The sequence below is a fragment of the Capra hircus genome, chromosome 13 (assembly GCF_001704415.2).
Source record: "Capra hircus breed San Clemente chromosome 13, ASM170441v1, whole genome shotgun sequence".
NCBI lineage: Eukaryota > Metazoa > Chordata > Mammalia > Artiodactyla > Bovidae > Capra > Capra hircus.
Window position 1 is genome coordinate 66,390,352 of NC_030820.1, and position 18,840 is coordinate 66,409,191.

At 53.8% G+C, this 18,840-nt stretch overlaps 1 protein-coding gene across 1 annotated transcript in view; it reads left to right on the forward strand.

Moving 5' to 3' along the window:
- Window positions 1-17,073, forward strand: part of VSTM2L (V-set and transmembrane domain containing 2 like) — a 38,557-nt gene extending 21,484 nt beyond the window's left edge. Inside the window, exons 2-4 of the mRNA XM_018057847.1 lie at window positions 4,160-4,329; window positions 6,167-6,217; window positions 15,671-17,073. Of these exons, the coding sequence (XP_017913336.1) occupies window positions 4,160-4,329; window positions 6,167-6,217; window positions 15,671-15,943 (494 nt within the window). The 3' untranslated portion in view covers window positions 15,944-17,073. The remainder of the gene's footprint in view (window positions 1-4,159; window positions 4,330-6,166; window positions 6,218-15,670) is intronic.

Sequence of the window (18,840 nt, forward strand, 5' to 3'; positions counted from 1 at the left end):
GCCAGCCCCTCCCCAGGTCACCCTGATGGAAATCCCACCCAAGGGGTTTCCTTGGGGAAACCCATCGCTGCCCTTCCTTCCACCCGTGAGACCCACTCGTGCCATTTCCCATCCTCCTTTGGGACGGACTCACCCAGCCCTGGGAGGAGAAGTGCCATGGCTGAGTCACACAGCCCTGGTTCCAGGGCTGGCTCTGCCCTTCCTAGCTCTGTGATCCGGCGGGGGTGCTCCTGGTGGGGGGAGCAAGCCCCTCTCCGCACAGTAGCTCTGGATCCCCTTTCTCCACTGGCAGGAGGGAAGATGGTGGTTACTTTCCGATTCCCATGGCTCAGGCAGGGACATCTGGAGGGGGTTACAACAGCAGTGTCACTCCCTCTATCTCTTGGCCAGGAAGGTCACACTGCCAGTTACCTCAGATCCAACTGGGGGCCTCAGCGCTCTCCTCCTTCCCCCATTTGCAGAGGTGCTGGGCAGGTAGGGGCGTGGATCAAAGCAGAATCCGGCTGTCCCCAGGGCCAGGGGCCAGTGGCTCACTCTGATCACCTCCCAGTCCTCCTGGTGGCTCAGGTTCTCGGCGGCCCCCTTCAGTCCTGCCCGAGTTGGCGAGTCGGCATCAGTATTTAGCGAGCACCTACTATGTGCCAAGCACTGTTTTAGGAGATGGGGATGTATCAGTAGACAAGACAGGCACCACCCCTGCCTCCTGGAAGAAAACGCAAACCATAAACATACATAAAATAAGTGTATTAGCTGTGCTGTCCAATACAGTAGCTGTTATCTACAATTTAATGGACATGAGTTTGAGCAAACTCCAGGAGATGGTGAAAGACGGGGAAGCCTGGCGTGCTGCAGTCCATAGGGTTGCAAAGAGTCGGACACGACTTCGTGACTGGATGACAACAACCCCCTACAAGTGGCCATCTGCACTTAAGCTTTTTAACTATTTATTTTTGGCTGTGCTGGGTCTTTGTTGCTTCGCATGGACTTTCTCTAGTTGCAGCAAGCGGGGTCTATTATCTGATTGTGGTGCACAGGCTTCTCATTGCAGTGGCTTCTCTTGTCGCAAGAGCATGGGCTCTAGGGCACGTGGGCTTCAGTGATTGCGGCTCATGAGCTTAGTTGCCCCTCAGCACGTGAGATCTTAGTTCCCTGACCAAGGATGAAACCCGTGTCCTCTGTGTTGGCAGGCTGATTCTCCCGGACCACCACAGAAATCTTTACATTTAAGGTTAAATTAATTTAAATGAAGTAAAACTTAAAATTCAGTTCCTTATTCACACTAGTCATATCTCAGGTGCTCAACAGACACACATGTGGCTGGTGGCCACTGTATTAGCTCAGATACAGACCATTTTCCTCATTGCAGGAAGTTCTAGTGGGCAGCACTGAAAGTATGTTGGAAGGGAAGAGGGTTTCAAAGCTCTGGGTTGGGGCAAGAGATGCAGTTTTCTTTTCCAATGCAAATTGTGTTTTGCAATTTCTCTTCTTTTTTAAAAATTTTTAATTGTTTTGACTGCACAGCTTGTTGAATATTATTTCCCTGAACAGGGATCGAACCCAGGCCCTGGCACTGGAAGCACTGAGTCCTAACCACTGGACCAGGAAATTCCCAGGGACACAGCTTTAAGTGAAGTGGTCAGGGTAGACCTCGCTGCACGTGCATGTTATGCTAAGTCGCTTCAGTCGTGTCCAACTCCATGCGGCCCTATGGACTGTAGCCCTCCAGGCTCCACTGTCCATGGGATTCTCCAGGCAAGAATACTGGTGTGGGTTACCATTTCCTTCTCCAGGGGATCTTCCTGACCCAGGGATTGAACCCTCATCTCTTACGTCTTCTGCACTGGCAGGCAGGTTCTTTACCACTAGCACCACCTGGGAAGCCCTCAGGCCTCACTGAAGAGGTGACATTTCAGCAGAGCCCTGATGCAGGGGAAGGAAGGAGCCCGGTGATAATCTGGGTGAAGAGAGTGCTAAGCAGTGGGAACAGCAAGTGCAAAGGTCCTGAGGCAGGATCTCAGCTGAACACCCAAGGAACAGCAGGGAGGCCATTGTGTCAGGAATGGAATGAGCAAGGGGAAAACTAGAAGCTTTTCCTCCACAGGGGACTGGCCTGAACATGGAGGGCCTTGTCAGCCACTGTAAAGGCTTAGGGCAATGGTGTCATGGGAGATTTGAGACAGAGGGGGACTGATTGGTGTTTTGCCAAATTTCCTCTGGCTGCTGTGTTGAAAATAAATTAATGAGGAGGGTGGGTGGCGGCAGGGAGGCCAGTGGCCCCCCGCTGTCATGGGTGAGAGGTTGTGGTGGCTGGCCCAGCCTGGGGCAGTGAAAGCGGGGAGAAGGGGCTAGATTCAGGAGATGTTCTGGAGACAGAATGGGGGCATAAGAGAAAGAACAAAGGAGGCAAGGGAGACCCTACAGTTCTGGGGGGCCGGGGCACTTGGAGGTCAAAGGTGGGAGGACAGGTACCTTCCTCCAGGAGCCCATTGTGTTTCCTGCCCATTGGAAACAAGGACAGTCCCAGCTCTCAGTTGCTGACACACCACCCTTGACACGTGTTCAGTAACTCAAACAACATCGTTCTTATTAAACTGGCTTTGTTACGCAACGGCAGTCAGTCCCTTGCAAACCTCAGAGAACATGGGCAGCCTGAACCCATGGCCTTGGAGGTCGAGGATGTCACAGACGTTCTCTTAGCCCACAGGCTCATTGCTGGAGTCAAGCTCCATTTGGAAGCCCTGTGTGTACAGCAGAAACAGCAGGATTTTACCAATCCTGACCCTCCCAAAGTGCTCGGGATCATGGGAGCGGGGTGGCGACAGGTGACCCCAGAGCAGGACCCCCGCTTCCAGTCAGGCTCTGGCGAGCAGTGCCAGGAGGGACCACGGGGGCTGCAAGGTGGGCTTGCTGCTCGCTGGGTGGGGTCGCCTGGCAGCAGCAAAACAGACATGGGGTGGCGGGGACCGACGGAGGCAACATTCCCTGGGCGACCCGCCCGCTGCCAGGCGTCTTTCCAGGGAGAGAGAATCCGTCCTGAGAAGAGGAAAGAATTCTAGTTGCGTCTCAGGACAGTATTTGTTTGGAAAGAGGAGAGACAGAACATATGGAGGGAGCAGTGCTGGACTGCAACGAGCGGGGACTGGTTTTGCCATCTACCTGCCAGCGTGGGGCTTGGGGGGGGTGTGGCCGTGGGTGGGGGTCCAGCTGCTCCGTCTTTGGTGGGGAGCTGGACCCAGCTAGGGGTGGGGGAGCGGGTGACGGGAGGCACCTGGGTCTCCCCCCGCCCCCTGGGGCCCTTGACAGGATGGAGGCTGTACCACCTGTTCAGGGCCTCTCGCAGGTGCCAGGAGATGTGTAGTGAGGGAGCTCTGGCCCCTGCTGTGCTGCAGCTGCGACAGGCAGTGCCCGCAGTCAGCGAGTGTGCATGACCAGGCTGTTGAGGGGAACCGACCCAGTGGGTCAGGGAAGGCCTTTCTGAGGGGGCCAGGTTTCGGCTGAGCTTTGAGTGACCTGCCTGGCCAAAGAGGCACCGAGGGAAGCACATTTCAGGCACTGGGAACAGCGGAGACCAGCGTGAGGCCTGTTCACAGGACAGAATGGAGCCCAGGGGGAGGTGGGAGTGGCCTGCCCCCCAACCTGCGCAGAGGGGACCCCGGCAAGGGTTCCTTGATTGAGGTGGAGGCCCAGGTCTGGTCTGGTTTCTCAAAGACAGTGCTGAATGCCGTGCGCTGGGATTGCGAAGAACCGCCCCGAGGCGGGCGGGCAGAGAAATTGGGAAGAATTGACGAAAGCAGCAGCTTCCTCCCTGGCCTCCGGCCTCCTTGCTCACACCTTCCAACCAAGCCCTCCTCGGATCCGTCACTACCCTCTCCAGAGAATCTGGTGCCCTCCGTATCGGGGGTGGAGGGCTGGCCCTTGTGGGACATTCGGGGCCCCCCGACCTCCTCCTTCATCCCCAAGTCTTGCCACCTGCCGCCACTGCCCAGCCCTCTCGCCCAGCCTCGCAGAGCTGGTCCAAGCGCCCCACCTGCAGCCAGACCACCCCGCCCCACCCCTGCCCCTCCCCGCCGCCCCCTGCCCCTCCCCCACCCCCGCCCCCGCCGCCGGCCCTGAGGTTTCCTGAGCCCTTGGCTACCCTTCCCCCGGTGTCTCCGCACAGCCCTGTTCACAGAGACGCCCCACGACATGACGGCGCGGACAGGCGAGGACGTGGAGATGGCCTGCTCATTCCGCGGCAGCGGCTCCCCCTCCTACTCGCTGGAGATCCAGTGGTGGTACGTGCGGAGCCACAGGGACTGGACGGACAAGCAGGCATGGGCCTCGAACCAGGTACCGCCCGGGAGAGACTTATCCGAGTGGGGTTGGGAGGATCCCGGCCCCCCCAACTCCCGGGGAGGGGGTATGTCTCTGCCCCTCACCGTCTCTGAGGGGCACCGCTCCAGCTGTGCTCGTCCTCTGCAGCCCCCAGCGGTCTCCCTCCCTTCTTCCTGGAAAGGAAGCTTGGTGGGGGTGTCGGAGTAGGGAGCGGAGCGAGGCTGTGTACTTGGGATGCGCGCAGCTGGTAGGGCCCTACAGGGAGCAGAGTCCCGCCCTTCAGGTACAGGTAGGGGAACTGAGGCCAGAGGGACGGAAGCTGGCTCCAGGTTACTGGGCAAGGCGGGTCTCCTGACTCACCTTCTCCAAGCCCTGGGGGCACGTGCTTTGTAGTGAAAGTGAAAGTCGCTCAGTGTGTCTGACTCTTTGCGACCCCATGCACTATGGGGTCCATGGAATTCTCCAGGCCAGAATACTGCAGTGGGTAGCCTTTCCCTTCTCCAGGGGATCTTCCCAACCCAGGGATCAAACCCAGGTCTCGCGCATTGCAGGTGGATTCTTGCAGGCCCTCTAAACAAAGGGCCGTCTTTGCCCAGTTCGGTCACACAGACACACACATGTGTATGCGTGCCCTTCCACATACCTGCAGACACACGAGGCAGCCCAGTCACGGCACACGTGCACACTCACACACACACACACACCATGGAGGCATATGCTACTGGTGTCCACGCCCACCTGCCTGGCCAGCGCTATCACCTACCACCAGCCCCACTGCCAATCCCTGCAACACTGCCTGTGGGTTTTCTCTGGACCACAGAGCCTGCCGGCAGGGAAGGCAGCTGGAAAAGGGCTCCATCAACGGGCGGCAGCAGTTGGAGGGTAAATGCCCCAGCTCCCTCGCCCTTCAGTTGGGATAACTGAAGAGCATCCCCAGGTGCTCAGAGGGAGAAAGTTCCAGTTGCCCACGGTGGTAACTGGCTTGAGGACATACCCAATCTTAACTTCCTTCGCTCTTTGGTATCACTTGCTCACTCACTCACCTCCTGGTGTTTCCTGGCATCACCTCCCAAATAAATCATTTGCACTTGAATCTTTGCCTCAAGGTCTGCTTCTGGGGGAGCAAACTAAGACACTCTCATTCTTACGCTTGTGTGTATATAGGTATTATGCAAATACGTATGTATCTGCCCACCTGTTCACATATGAACACATACCTGACACACCCTCATATGCACACACAGGCATGCTCACACATTCTTGTATGTTTCATGAAATGGCTTCTAACATATTCACAAATACATATTAAAATCATCTAGCTCCCGGAGGTGTCCACTCCCAGCACACTGGCTTAGAGGACTCCAGCGGTCAGAGAAAGCTCTCAGGCAGAGTTGCAGGCTTTGCAGTTGGAGGCCTCTGAGGTCAGTTTGCAGGGAATAGTATGTGGGCAGGGCTCTGGCAGCATCTGTGCAAACAAACCTGAAAACAGGACGCATCCACAGATGGAGAGAGATGCGAGTGTGCAGAACAATCCTACAGACACACCAAACCCGAATTACGTTTTTGCCTGTTCACACCTACCCTCCCTGTGTTTCTCCAAGTACCCTCCCTATCAGAATGCAGAGCGCATGTGCAGTCAGTTTTATAGACACCTCCTTTATCTTCCTTTGCTCTGACTCACCTCCATCCCTGAGTGGACGCAGAGCTGAAGGACTCCCCCACAGCCCCGCCTCCAGACCCGTGGTCCCTGGAGCATCACCTGCTGTCTCGAGAATCTTAGCTGTGGCCCCTACCCCCATCCCGTGATGCTAACGCCTTGTCTCTGCTTTTTCTACCCTCCCGCTCCCAACAGCTAAAAGCATCTCAGCAGGAAGACGCAGGGAAGGACGCCACCAAAATAAGTGTGAGTTTTGATAATGACTTCTTACAAGGGCTCTAATGGAGGACACAGCTGTAATTTAAAAAAAAAAAATTGGTCTAGTTCAGCAGGGAGCTTTGGCAAGATGGAGGAGAAGGAAAAAGAGAAAAAAAAGAAGGGGGAAAAATTGGCCCAGCTCTGTTTTTTAAAAGCCAGAGATTTTTCAAGTTCATTGAATGACAGGCACAAACAAATGACAGGGGGAGAGAAGATGCATTCTCTCCTGTCGGGGCCAAGGCTCTGTGCATCCCTGATGCTTCGTGCCTGTCTCAGCAGCATTTTTTATTTGGGAAGCCAACGAGGAACTAATGAGACTGAGTCGGCTTTTTTCGGCCCATCACAAATGACGGCTGCAGCATCTCACGGTCACTTGGGTCATCTGGCTCCCGACGTGAGGCGGGACAGAGGAACTACAGCCGAAGGGTTTCAGGGCTGGCCTGGCCTTCTAATGCATTGACTCATTTTTATCATTGCTCCATCTCTTGAGGGAAGGGCAAGATTTTGCCCATTTTACAGATAGGGCAACTGAGGCTTAGAGGGTCAAAGCCTTGCTGGAGGTCATGACTTGGCTGAGCTGCATTGAGCTTTTGTCTCCAGGCTGTGCTGGAGCCCCATGAGGTAGGGCACCCAGGGGATTCAGGCAGTGCCAGTTTTTGTAGAGAAGGGCACCCCAAGCAGAGTCTGGAAGAGGCTCAGGAGAGGGGCGTGACCTAGTGACGCGTGTGGCCATGGGACTGGGTTAGGTTTGTGCATGGGGCACGCGGTCAGCCTGGCAGGAGGCTGGGAGTCAACTGGACACACGCCCAGGAGATGCAGGTGCCCACAGGGGTGTGGATGCGTGTTGGCGGGAGTGACATCCAGATTCACTCTTTTCTGCTGCTCCTTCCCAAGCCCATCAAGGACTTGTTGGGGAGCTCGGGGCCCCAAGGCTACTTAGACACAGAGGATCCCCCAAAGCAGAAGTCACAATGTAAAGAGTGGGCACCGGGAGGCGTGAGGTGCCATGCCAGACCCTGGAGGTGGCAGAACAGAGGCCGGGAGGCTGGGAGGGAGGCTCCCACAAAGGCTCAGACAGGAGATGGGCAGGTGATAGAAGAAAGGCCTTCAAAGCATCGTTTGTGCTATCTACCCTCGGGGCCTTTCTGAGCTAGGAAAATGTAAATCATTTCTGGCTCCGGGCGGCTACTGGCCCACCGCCCCTGGCCCCTTACCCTCATCCTTTGCCAATGGCATGCGCATGTGTAACATCTCGTTTCTTGCCCAAACACCCATCAGTTAAGCCTGGCCAGGTGGAGACCTCTGTGTACATTAATATACCCCGTTCATGGCAACTCTCTCACTGATGATTTTGTTTGGGGTTTAAGAAGCATCTAACGCAAAGGAGAAAATAATCTAATTGACTTAGAGGATTAGAATTCAAGGCTGCTGGGCTTCACGTGAGGGGCATGCAAAGATGCTAATTAGTTAAATAAAATAAATGTACTCAGCATGATCGTGCAGTGCCCACTCCCACCCCAATCCCTGGCGATTCCTGCACCAGCTGGGGCTCTGGTTAGGAGATTCCCAGACAAACACAGTCCCATTTCCATGTGCAGAGAGCATTTTGCCTGTGATAGTTCTTAAGTACATGGACCACAGTTAGCGGCCATCTGTGAGCAGCAGCACACCCCAGGTTCCTGCAGCCTAAGAGAAGGCTCAGATTTCTCCATGGCCTTCAAGATTCTGTGCAACTCGCTCTGTTCACCCTCTGGGCCATCTCATCTGCTGGACCTGGTTCTCCTGTCCCTCCCAATCCTGGCTGCCTCCCAGCCTCACATTCCTTCCTACCTTCTGACATTTACACAGGCCAGTCCCTTGGCCTAGAAAACAGTTCCTCTCTCTCCCTTCAGAACTCAGCTCATCAAGCCTCCCTGGACGCTGGGACTCAGCCAGCGCCCCTTCCTTCTCCTTGCTGGCTGCATTTTTGTCTGTACTGATCTGTGCTTGTGAGCCTCTGTTTCAGGCCTGTCTTCCCTGAAGACAGTGGGGCTGCGACTGCGCCTGCCTAATTTCCGGAGCCTGGCTCCGTGCCTGGCAGGTAGTCAGCGCCCAATAAATATTTATCAAGTGACTGCCACACACACAAACACACACCCAGGCCAATGGCAGCACAAAGCCAGACACAGATTTTGATACACAGACATGCCAACACCATATGCATCATGCCTGTGCGTGCATGTGTACAGGGGTCATGTGGGAAGGTGGGGCCTGGGAACGAAGGCCTTGTACCTGCAGGAGCCAGATGAGCCTGCAGGAGTGCTGGCCCCGGAGTCCCATGTCACCTAAAAATCCCAAATTCCAGGAAGTATCTCCCAATTAAAAAAAAAATGTATTTTATTTTTGGCTGTGCTAGGTCTTCGTTGCTGCACGCGGGCTTTCTCTAGTTCCAGTGAGCGGGGCTACTCCCTAGTTGCTTCTCATTGCGGTGGGTTCTCTTTTTGCAGAGCATGCGCTCTGCTCAACAGTTGTGGTACACAGGCTTCCTTGCCCTGAGACATGTGGGATCTTCCCGGATCAGGGATTGAACCCAAGTCCCCTGCATTGCAAGGTGTATTCTTAACGACTTAATCACCAGGGAAGTCCCTGATTTTTTAACTGTTGGGACCTAATTTGAATTTTGAAAAACTGTGGAGGGCAAACAGCTCAGTCTTCTGGCTGGGCATCGTTAGCACCTTGGGGGCCCCAGGTTCAGAGTAGGAAGTAAAATGAGTATCCGGGGGTTTGGTGGAGGCAGGGCTGCATCGTGGGTGCTGTAACCCCTTGGGTCCACCATGGTGGCCCTGGGGAGGTTGAGATATGGCAGTGCTGAGTGCAGGGGTAGGTCAGGGAGGACACAGTGGGGCCCGCGCCAAATATCCCAGGACCACTCGAGTCCTGGTCCAGTTTTGCCCCCTCCCTGGGCCTCCCTTCCCCTGCTCACTGCTGTCTAACAAATATATGAAAAGTGCTATGGAAACTGTAAAGTCCTCTGGATTCGGCCGTATAAATGACAGTGGTTACTAGAGTGGAAACTTAATATGAATTTTCAAATCACATGATTCCTATTCCGAGAATTGGGGGTGGAGGGGTGTGGAGCAGGGAAAGGAGGCCCAGCTTTGCAGAAAACAGGAGAGGGAATGAAAAGAGCTCAGAATCTCATAAGGAGATCATTTAAATTACAGGCACCTGTAATAATAGCATTGATAACAATAATAACAAGGCAGCTAACATTTATTGAGTGCTTGCCATATGTCAGGAACCATGATGAGTACTTTACAATGTGATTTATCTCATTTAACTTGAGGCCTGGGGAAGGATCCCCTGGCCTTAAAAATTATCTCCCACGGGTGCTTGTATATGCTGAGGATTCCCTCATCAGGACCTCATTCCTGGGGCTCAGATAAATTCTGCCTGTGTCCATTTTCAAGCTCTGGAAGTCTTTCTTTTGAGTTCACTGAAGTGCTGTGTTTTGGAATTAATTTCCCTTTAAATAACAGTTTTGTAAGTAGAGATGGCCCCCAACTGTTGAATTTTAAAATAAGGTGAAATTCTCCGCATGCATCCTCCTTCCCAAGAGGCTCACTCGCCTTTGTTACTGTTAGTCCCTTCTTTGGTCTAATTACAGTTGTTTTTGCTGTAGATTCATGTCGCCTGTTTCAGTCCAAAACAGCCATGGGTAGCCTGGGTCCCAATATACATGTGGCCTTGTGCTCCAGCCCTGCTAGCCTAAGCCCTGCCTCCTCTCCTAAAAGCCCTAAAAGCCGAGGGGCAGCCAAAGAGGCCTCAGAAAGCACGCTGCAGCCCCCAAGGCATGTAGAATCTTCCTGGACCAGAGATTGAACCAGTGTCCCCTGTAATACAGAGAGAAGCCCCTGATTTTTAACTGTTGGGACCTAACTGGATTTTTTAAAACTGTGGAAAGCAAACAGCACCTCCCAACCCCTGGCCCCCAAATCTGCATAAATGGTTAAAAGGCAGCAGTAGTATTTGTCAGATCAAGCCCCTGCCTGCCTTGCCTGCCCACCCCATACATGTGATATACCCATGAATACCGCATGTTTCCTGATGCAGGGAGTGGGGGCTGGGAACGAGAGCAGCACATGAGCTCTGCATTCTTCATGAAGGATTAACAGGCCAAGCAGTGGGTCATGGTGTACTACGACTTTATTTTCTGTAGTAGACATTTCTATATTTCCTTGAAAATTCCTGCAGTGATCCGCGGTATACAAAGGGCATGGAATTCTGAAGTCTGAAAGGGAGGCAAGATTCATGTGGAGTCGAAATCACTCCATCCATCTTGGGAATCCCTTGAAATAGGCACGGAGCAGCCGGCCTTTGGCTGAGGCCCCAGAGATTACTCTGTGAAGGCCACAGTCACACATACCCAGTCCCCACTCTCAGGGTCTTCCCAGCCGGTGTGGCAAATGGATGATAACTCAACCATCACACGTGATAAAACATAAAGCTACAGCTGTGACTATCAAAATAAGAAAGAGTGCAGCCGGTCACAGAGGACCTGACCTAGTCTGAGGGGTCTGGAGGGCTTCCTGGAGGAGGTGGTTTTTTTTTTTTTTTACTTTATTTTACTTTACAATACTGTATTTGGAGATGTTCTTTGAAGTGAGCACTGGCGTGTAGGGGGGTTGACTTGGAGTAGAGGGAACTTCTCTGAGTGTGTGTGTGTGTGTGTGTGTGTGTGTGTGTGTGTGTGTTGGAGGAACTGCTGGAAGTTGGTGGGTGAGGGAAACGAGAGGATTCCCCCAGCAGCCACTATGGGGAGCCATCACAGGAAGGGTTCTAAGTTGGAGCCATTTTGGAAAGATACGTCTGACTGTCTTGGGAGGATGGATTGGAAGGGGCCAAAGTGCTCTGCAGAGGCCCTGGGGGAGGCTGGGATATTGCCCTTGCCAGTGTGTGGGGATCTGGGTTCCGGAGAGAAGGGGAGGACCAGTGATGTTTAGCAGGAAGATCAGTGGGATTCAGAGGCAGATTGTGCCTGTGTGAAGGGAGAAATGGGGGTCATGACTTGGGAGGGTCTGGCTGCAATGGGTGAGGCCTTCTGGAGCCCAGATTTGGGGAGACTCTGAGTTGGCGTCTGGCCTTGCCAAAGTGAAAGTGAAAGTCGCTCTGTTGTGTCTGACTCTTTGAGACCCCATGGACTATACAGTCCATGGAATTCTCCAGGCCAGAACACTGGAGTGAGTCATTCCCTTCTCTAGGGGATCTTCCCAACCCAGGGATTGAACCCAGCTCTCCCACATTGCAGGCAGATTCTTTACCAGTTGGGCAATGGTGAATTGGCTGGGTGTTCCTGACGGAAGCTCGGGAGTGGCAGAGCTCAGAGCCGGGCCTGGGGCAGGGACCTCCTGACCCCCTGCTCCCCACCCAGCACTTTCTCAGGGTTACCACGTCTCTCTTAGGCTGAGGACACACGGAAGAAAGGTCTGGCACCATGGATTAATTTGCCATCATCCACTCTTCCTGGTACAGCTTGGGAGAAGGATCCCAGCCCACCCACCTGATGGTCCGTGGGCTCCTGCTCTGTCCAGTGAGGCCTGGGCCGTGGGCAGGCAAGAAGGAGGCTGAGCTTGGTCATGGCGTGGATTGGCCACCTTGTCTCTTTCAGCATAATTAGGTGCTTAATTGCACTGCTAAGGCCTGTCGATGCCCATGCCGAGGCGATTATGATTTACAGCCAGGCCTCCACGTGGGGGTCTCTCTGCCTCACAGCCCTGTGCTGGGGGGCTGGGCTGCAGGATTTTTCTGCCCAGTCTGTGAATGTTGAAATCCAACAGGCTGCTCCACCACCCCCATGAAGCCTGGGTAAGATGATGGCTCCCTCCCATAAGAGATGCTTCTGAGGAAGGGGCCAGGCTCCTCAAAGACATGGAAGGCTGGAGGGCCAGGGAAAGAGAGGAGAGGCGGGGGTGGAAAGACAGACTTGTTTACTGGTCCTGGGAGAATCCCCAGGGATATGATTAGGACCTGGTTCTTGTCACCATCTGGGTGGCCTTGGGCAAGTCACCTTACCTCTCTGAGCCTCTGTTTCCTGACCCATACAATGGGTATCCCAATGTGCCTACATCTTGGTATCCGAGTAGTGCCTACGTCTTGGGGTTATTTATTATGGGATTTAAATAAGGTGTAGACTCTTCAGCACATCATCCCCCAGGGATCAAGCGCTCCATAAATATTAGCTACCAGCTTTGCTGTTAACTGTTGTTACTGTGTTTATTATTTGCTTTCTATGGGTGGTGCTTACAGATGCAGATCCCCAGGACTGATGTGTGTCCTCTCCCGTCGTCCTGGTATAAGGCAGCTCCCCTGGGTGCTTGGTTGCTGATGTGAGGTCTGGGTTCTCCCTTAGACCTGGAGCCTACGTGGGAGTTGCAGGGGTCTGGCTGGCTCGCAGCCGTGTCTCCAGTGCCTGGCTCAGAGTGGGCCTCGCTCATGGTCTTGTCGAATGAAGGATGAATCCAGCCCAAGAAAACTGAGGCCAGGGTGCTCGGGACAGGTTAGGGTCAGATCCAGCCTCCCAGCACTGTTTGCTGTTCTCCTTGTCTCCCTTCTCCTCCTTGAGTAGGGGAGGTCACACACAGGGGTGATGGGGTAGGAGGGAGCCGGTGACCAGGGCTTCCGGTCCAGGGAAGGGAAAGGGTGGGCGGAGGGGTGGGCCATGCATGGTACTCCCTCCCCAGCGCTCCTCCCAGCGCTTCACATTATTACTCCATTAGCGCCTTGTAGGGTTGACAAATGAAGGATAATTAATATCCGTGAGGGAAACAGATGTTGAGGTAATTCACTCCCCGCTGCGCATTTGCAACGGCATCTCCTAACTCGCCTGAGAGCGTGGCAGGGCCCCAGGACCTCTCTGTGCCCTTGGTCAGAGGTGATGGAACCAGCAGGGCTGATGGCCTCCAGCTGGGCCCTGCCCCAGTACTGGGGAGGAGAGGGTGTCCCACACCCAAGGGGGCAGCTGGAAGAGTCTCCCACTGCTTGCTCTACAGGGAAGGTGGGCAGTTCTGCCTCTGTCCCACCTCCTACCTCCTGCTGTAGCATAAACCCATGTACTCTTGCTTTGTGGGGGATGATGGCCAGCCAGGAAGGTCAGAATAAGAGAGGGTGAGCCAGGCTCCTAGCAGCTGCCCACTGCTCTCTTCCCTTCCAGAGCCTGGGAAGTGCCCTGTGGCCCTGCTACCTCTGGGTGACCCTCTGTGGGCCCATCACACCTTTGAAGGGTTAGAGTGTGCAAAGGCAACCTGGGTTCACTGACTTGATGCCCATGGGGAAGCCACATCTTTCAGAGACTTAGCTTCACCATCTGTAAAGTGGGTATGATCATATATATGTGACTCCCAAATCAACAAGCATGATATCTGGGTACCACTTCATTTGGAGAAAGGAGGAACTAGAGTAAGTCCATTTAAACACTTATATGTTTTCTTTCTTCATTATTATTATTTACAGGGTACTAGGCTCTTGAGTGGTCACTGAGATGAAAAAGATAGATATCATTCCTGCCCTTGTGGAGTTTATAGTTTAGTCAGAAAAACAAAAATCAAGTAAACAGACAAATATATGGTTCTCCAGTTGTGATGAGTGTTAGGAAAGAAATAGACAGGAGGATGTGATGGAGGGCTTCTTGGAGGAGGTGATGTTTGAGAATGAATGGGAGTCAAGGAGGTGATGGGAGACAGCATCCTGGCAGAGAAACCAGCAAAGGCTGTGAGGTCATAAAGAGCCTGGCATCCAGGAGGAAGGAACCAGGGAAGCCAGAGACAATTAATGAGATGATTAGAAGTCATATGTCTGAGGGCCCAGCTGCATGGTGAACACACCACCTCACCGTCCTCTTTCTCACCCTGGCCTCCTCACTGCAAGGGTGATCAGCAAGGGTGTCCTCCTACAGAATCTGGGGTGTGGCAAGGACAAGCAGGCTGGGTATCTGTCCCCATCACCACCCCCCCGGGGAGAAGGATGAATTGGGCTCCGGACTGTGGCCACCAGTCTGAAGCTCACTCAGCTCCATCCTGGCCCTGGCAAGCCTGCAGTGCCAGCTGGTAATAACATCACTGAGCAGGGGGTCAGCAGCTGGCTGTTAGGGACTGTTCTCCCCTGTTCTGTCTAGACTGAGTGGGGGCTGTAGGAGGGGCTTCTTTTGGCTCTAAGGAAGAGGGGACAAGAAGGATGGAAGCCCCCTTTTACAACAGCCCCACTTATAGGCCAAACTTCTCTTTTATTTCAGCTTTTTATTTTGAATTGCAGACTCAGAGAAAGTTACAAAGAGATCACAGAGTCCCCTGTCCTCATCTAGCTTCCCCAGTGATTTTTTTCATATGACTGTCCAACTGCCTTTTCCCTCTTAATTGAAAAAATTCACAGCAGCTTTACAGTTGTGGCAGATTTATTAAGAAGAGCTCTAATCTGAAAGCTACCCAAATGTCCATCAACAAGTGGCTAGATAAACAGACTGTGGCATATCCATGTGATGAAATACTACACTGCAATAAACAGGAACAAATTGAGCCAGGCAGCATGAAGGAATCTCACTGATAGTGTGTCGTGTGAAAGAAGACACATACAAATGAGTTCAAGAACAGGGGAAATTAGTCTAGGGTGATAAAAATCAGAGTACTAGGTAACCTAAGGGGGTGGAAATCGACAAGGAGGGGCCACTAGGGTGCACTCCAGATGGTTGCAAACGCCCCATGCCTTGCTCTGGATGGTGGTCACACCCAGCATACCTGTAAAATTTCATTAAGCTGTGTGTGCCTTATTGTATATAAACTATATTTCAATTTTAAGTAAAAATTAAAAAACCCCATCCAATAAGTAAATGAGCAAAAAGCCAAAATATGAAGATAAATATCACAATCTTGCTCCCCCCGCCCCTCACCTCCACTGGAGTGAGCTATCGTTAGCATCCTGATATATTTGTGATCAGCCTTTATTTTATTTTATTTTGATACATAAGGCTAAGAATTCACTTTGCAGCCTACCCCAGCCCTTCCCTGGGCTCCACTCCAGAAACAACCATAGCTTTGAGGCCACACTGTGTTCCCTGCTGTCTATTTTCAAACTTGCCTGCACACAAGTCACCAAAACCAGTGTAGAGTGTTTTTGTGCCTTTGCAGAAATGGCATCATAGGGCAAGAGTCTTGCAATGAGATCTTTTCACCCCGTGTACCCCTGAGCTCTAATACAGCTAGTTCTAGCTCATGCTTTTTCACTGCTGTGCAATATTCCGCTGAATGAACTGACCAGCGCCTGTTTATGTGATCTGTTGATAGACCCTTAAATTGCTTTGGCTTTTCTGCTGTTGAACTCTGCATGCCCTGATGGGAGTGTCCCTCGGGCCCCACCCGCGGAGCGGGCCCAGGACACCAGTGGCCAAGGTCACCCTCTCTGTGTCGCCCCCAGGTGGTCAAGGTAGTGGGCAGCAACATCTCCCACAAGCTGCGCCTGTCACGCGTGAAGCCCACGGACGAAGGCACCTACGAGTGCCGTGTCATCGACTTCAGCGACGGCAAGGCCCGGCACCACAAGGTCAAGGCCTACCTGCGGGTGCAGCCGGGGGAGAACTCCGTCCTGCACCTGCCCGAGGCCCCACCTGCCGCGCCCGCCCCGCCACCCCCCAAGCCCGGCAAGGAGCTGCGGAAGCGCTCGGTAGACGAGGAGGCCTGCAGCCTCTAGACTGATGCCCAGCTCGCTGGCCCACCCCGCGCCCCTCCGGCTGTATCGAGTGCACGAGGAGCCGCTGGACCGCCGGGGATGGGGCTGTCCGGGTCCAGCTCCTCCCCATCCCCGAGACGGCCCGTGGCCCCCTCCTCGGCCCTGCGCCCGCCACCCCTCAGCTCAGCATGTAAGCCCCGCCCAACCTTCCCCCTTCAGACCCTCGCGGCGACCTGGCTCCGAGAAGGTGGCCCGGGACACCCAGGGGACAGCCGCCCCGGAACGCTGGGCTGGGGCACCAGGCCGGGACCGAGCCGCCCCCGTCTGTCACCAGCTTCAGTCGAGTCCAGTGTTTCGCTTTGCTTGCTTGTCCCCCATCCTGTCCCAAGCCGGGGGCCTCCCAGCCTTACTCTCCCTCCTTCCTCCCATCCCCTGCTTGGACCCCGGGGTGTGGAATGGTGACCCCTCCCAAATGTGGACTTGAATCTTCTGAGCAGAACCAGGGCCTCTGGTGAAGGAGTGAGGCACAGAGCCGCCCAGAAGAGCCGTGACCCCTTGGCCGAGTGGCTCACAGGGGTCCTGGGAGGACAGGGAGACCCCTCCCACTGCCTCCAGGTGGGTCCTTCATGTTCAGCCTCCTCCTACTAAGAATCAGCCCCTTGTCCCACCCAGCCGGGAGGCAGGGGACCCCGGATCTGACCCTTCACATAGCAAGTCAGAAGGAGGGCCTTTCCCCTCTGACACCTCGGCCCCAGGCAGAGTCTTGCACCAGCGGGACCCTTTGGAGGGTCTTTGAGGCTCCACAGGAGCCCCCTCTGCCAGTTCCTACCGTCCCAGCCCCCTCCCAGGACCCATGTCAACACCCCCCCCCCCCGCCAAGGGCCTGGGGCTGTTGGGAGCCAAGGGCCCCCCCTATACCAAATCCTTTCACAATTCCTGAGCAGGGGGGCACCCACCCCCTTGGTGATTTGTAAATATTTCTATTGAGCCCCACATCCCCTCAAAACTGGCTGGAACCTCTGGCCACCCCTCAGCGATGGAGTCGGGGATGTGGGAGAGGCCTAGGCTTTGCCTGGGAGGGTGTGGGTTACCCTGTACACACGATCCAGTCTGTGACTACCAGCCAACCTGAATAAAGCGGTTTAAAAAAAGCCTCTGGGCAGAGTCCTTCTGGGGCATTCACGTCTGGGAACAGAGCCGCCAGGGAGGGGGAGATGGGGAAGGGGAGGCCAGCCCACACCCGCACCTCACTCAATCCCTTCTCGCCCCTGCTCTTGGCCTCCCAAGCACAGGAAGAACTCCAGTGGGGGCTCAAGGAGAAAGAAAACCAGCCCTCGTCCAGCGCCAATCCAATTACCAGGTGCTTGAATTATTCTGATTTTGAGATCATTACCCATACAGAAGAGAACAATAATATGTTTACACTATTTTGTGAATAAATAACTTATAAATGAAGTAAGGGTGAGTTACCAGCTCACCAGGCACCCCCAGAAAAGAACGCCCTGCCTGGCCTGTGTGTCTTCCAGATTACCCCCTCCTCTCTCCCAGAGGGAACCACCACTCTAATTTTTAAGGTAATCCCATTCTCAGCGTTCTTTTTTTTTTTTTATAGTGTTACTACCTATATGTATGTCATCTTAAACAATATAGTTGAGTTTTGTTTACATTTTTAGAACGTTATATGCATGGAATTATACCCTATCTGCTCTTTCATACACTGCTGTTTGTGAGATTCACCTAGATTGTTTCATGTGTCCATAATGTGTCCATTTTCTTACTGTTTGACTATCCTGCTACTGCTGCTACTGCTAAGTCGCTTCAGTCGTGTCCGACTCTGTGCGACCCCAGAGACGGCAGCCTACCAGGCTCCGCTGTCCCTGGGATTCTCCAGGCAAGAGCACTGGAGTGGGTTGCCATTTCCTTCTCCAATGCATGAAAGTGAAAAATGAAAGTGAAGTCGCTCAGTCGTGTCGACTCTTCGTGATCCCATGGACTGCAGCCTACCAGGCTCCTCCATCCATGAGGTTTTCCAGGCAAGAGTACTGGAGTGGGGTGCCATTGCCTTCTCCTGTTTGACTATCCTACAACATATCAATGTATGCATCCATTAATACTGTTGACAAGAATCTGTGGTCCCATCTGGGTGCACCGTAATTAATGGCCCTGCATGTGAGCACGTGGACTGGTCAGTTGGGAGGTTTAGGCATCCCTTTAGGGATCTCATTTTCTCCCCAGGTATCAACACCCCCATATTACAGTTGAGTAAATGGGCTCAGGGAGGCTAAGCTATTGAAATCTGTTTTGCCAAGCTTGACTGTTGCTTCCATCATGCCCTGGGCTCTGGACTCCCCTTTGCTCATCCCAGCCAAGAGTCCTGCCCACTTCGGTCCTGCTGAGAATCTGCCTGGGGGTGTATCAGTCAAGCCTTCGTAGCCAGCATGCACAGATGGCACCCCCTTTGTGCCCCTACAGAAACCATTGGCATCACCCACACGGAGCTTGGGGCATCTGCCTGTCCCCAAACTCCCCTGCCAGCCAGACTGAGTGAGCTTCCTCAAGGGCAGGGTCTGGGAGCTGCTGGAATGATGACTGAAGTTGGCTGAGCACTAAGTGTGTTCTGGGCACTGTGCTGACAGCCACAGCAGTCCCAAAGGAAGGCACGTATCCTCAGTTTTGAGATGAGGAAGCTGAAGTTCAGAGAAGAGCAGGCTGGAGGATGGCTGGCTGGATGAGAATGTGTATCAACGAGGCTGTGAAGCCAGCAGGGCTCGGACTGGTTGCAGGATCCCTGGTCTGGATGGTCTGTGACCTATGGTCCTGTCAGGCCAGCAGTCAGTGAACATGGTCCCTTTATTCAATGAACTTGGTCCCTTCCAGATATCCCCAAGTGCAAGGCAGGCCTGAAAAGCCCAGGTCCC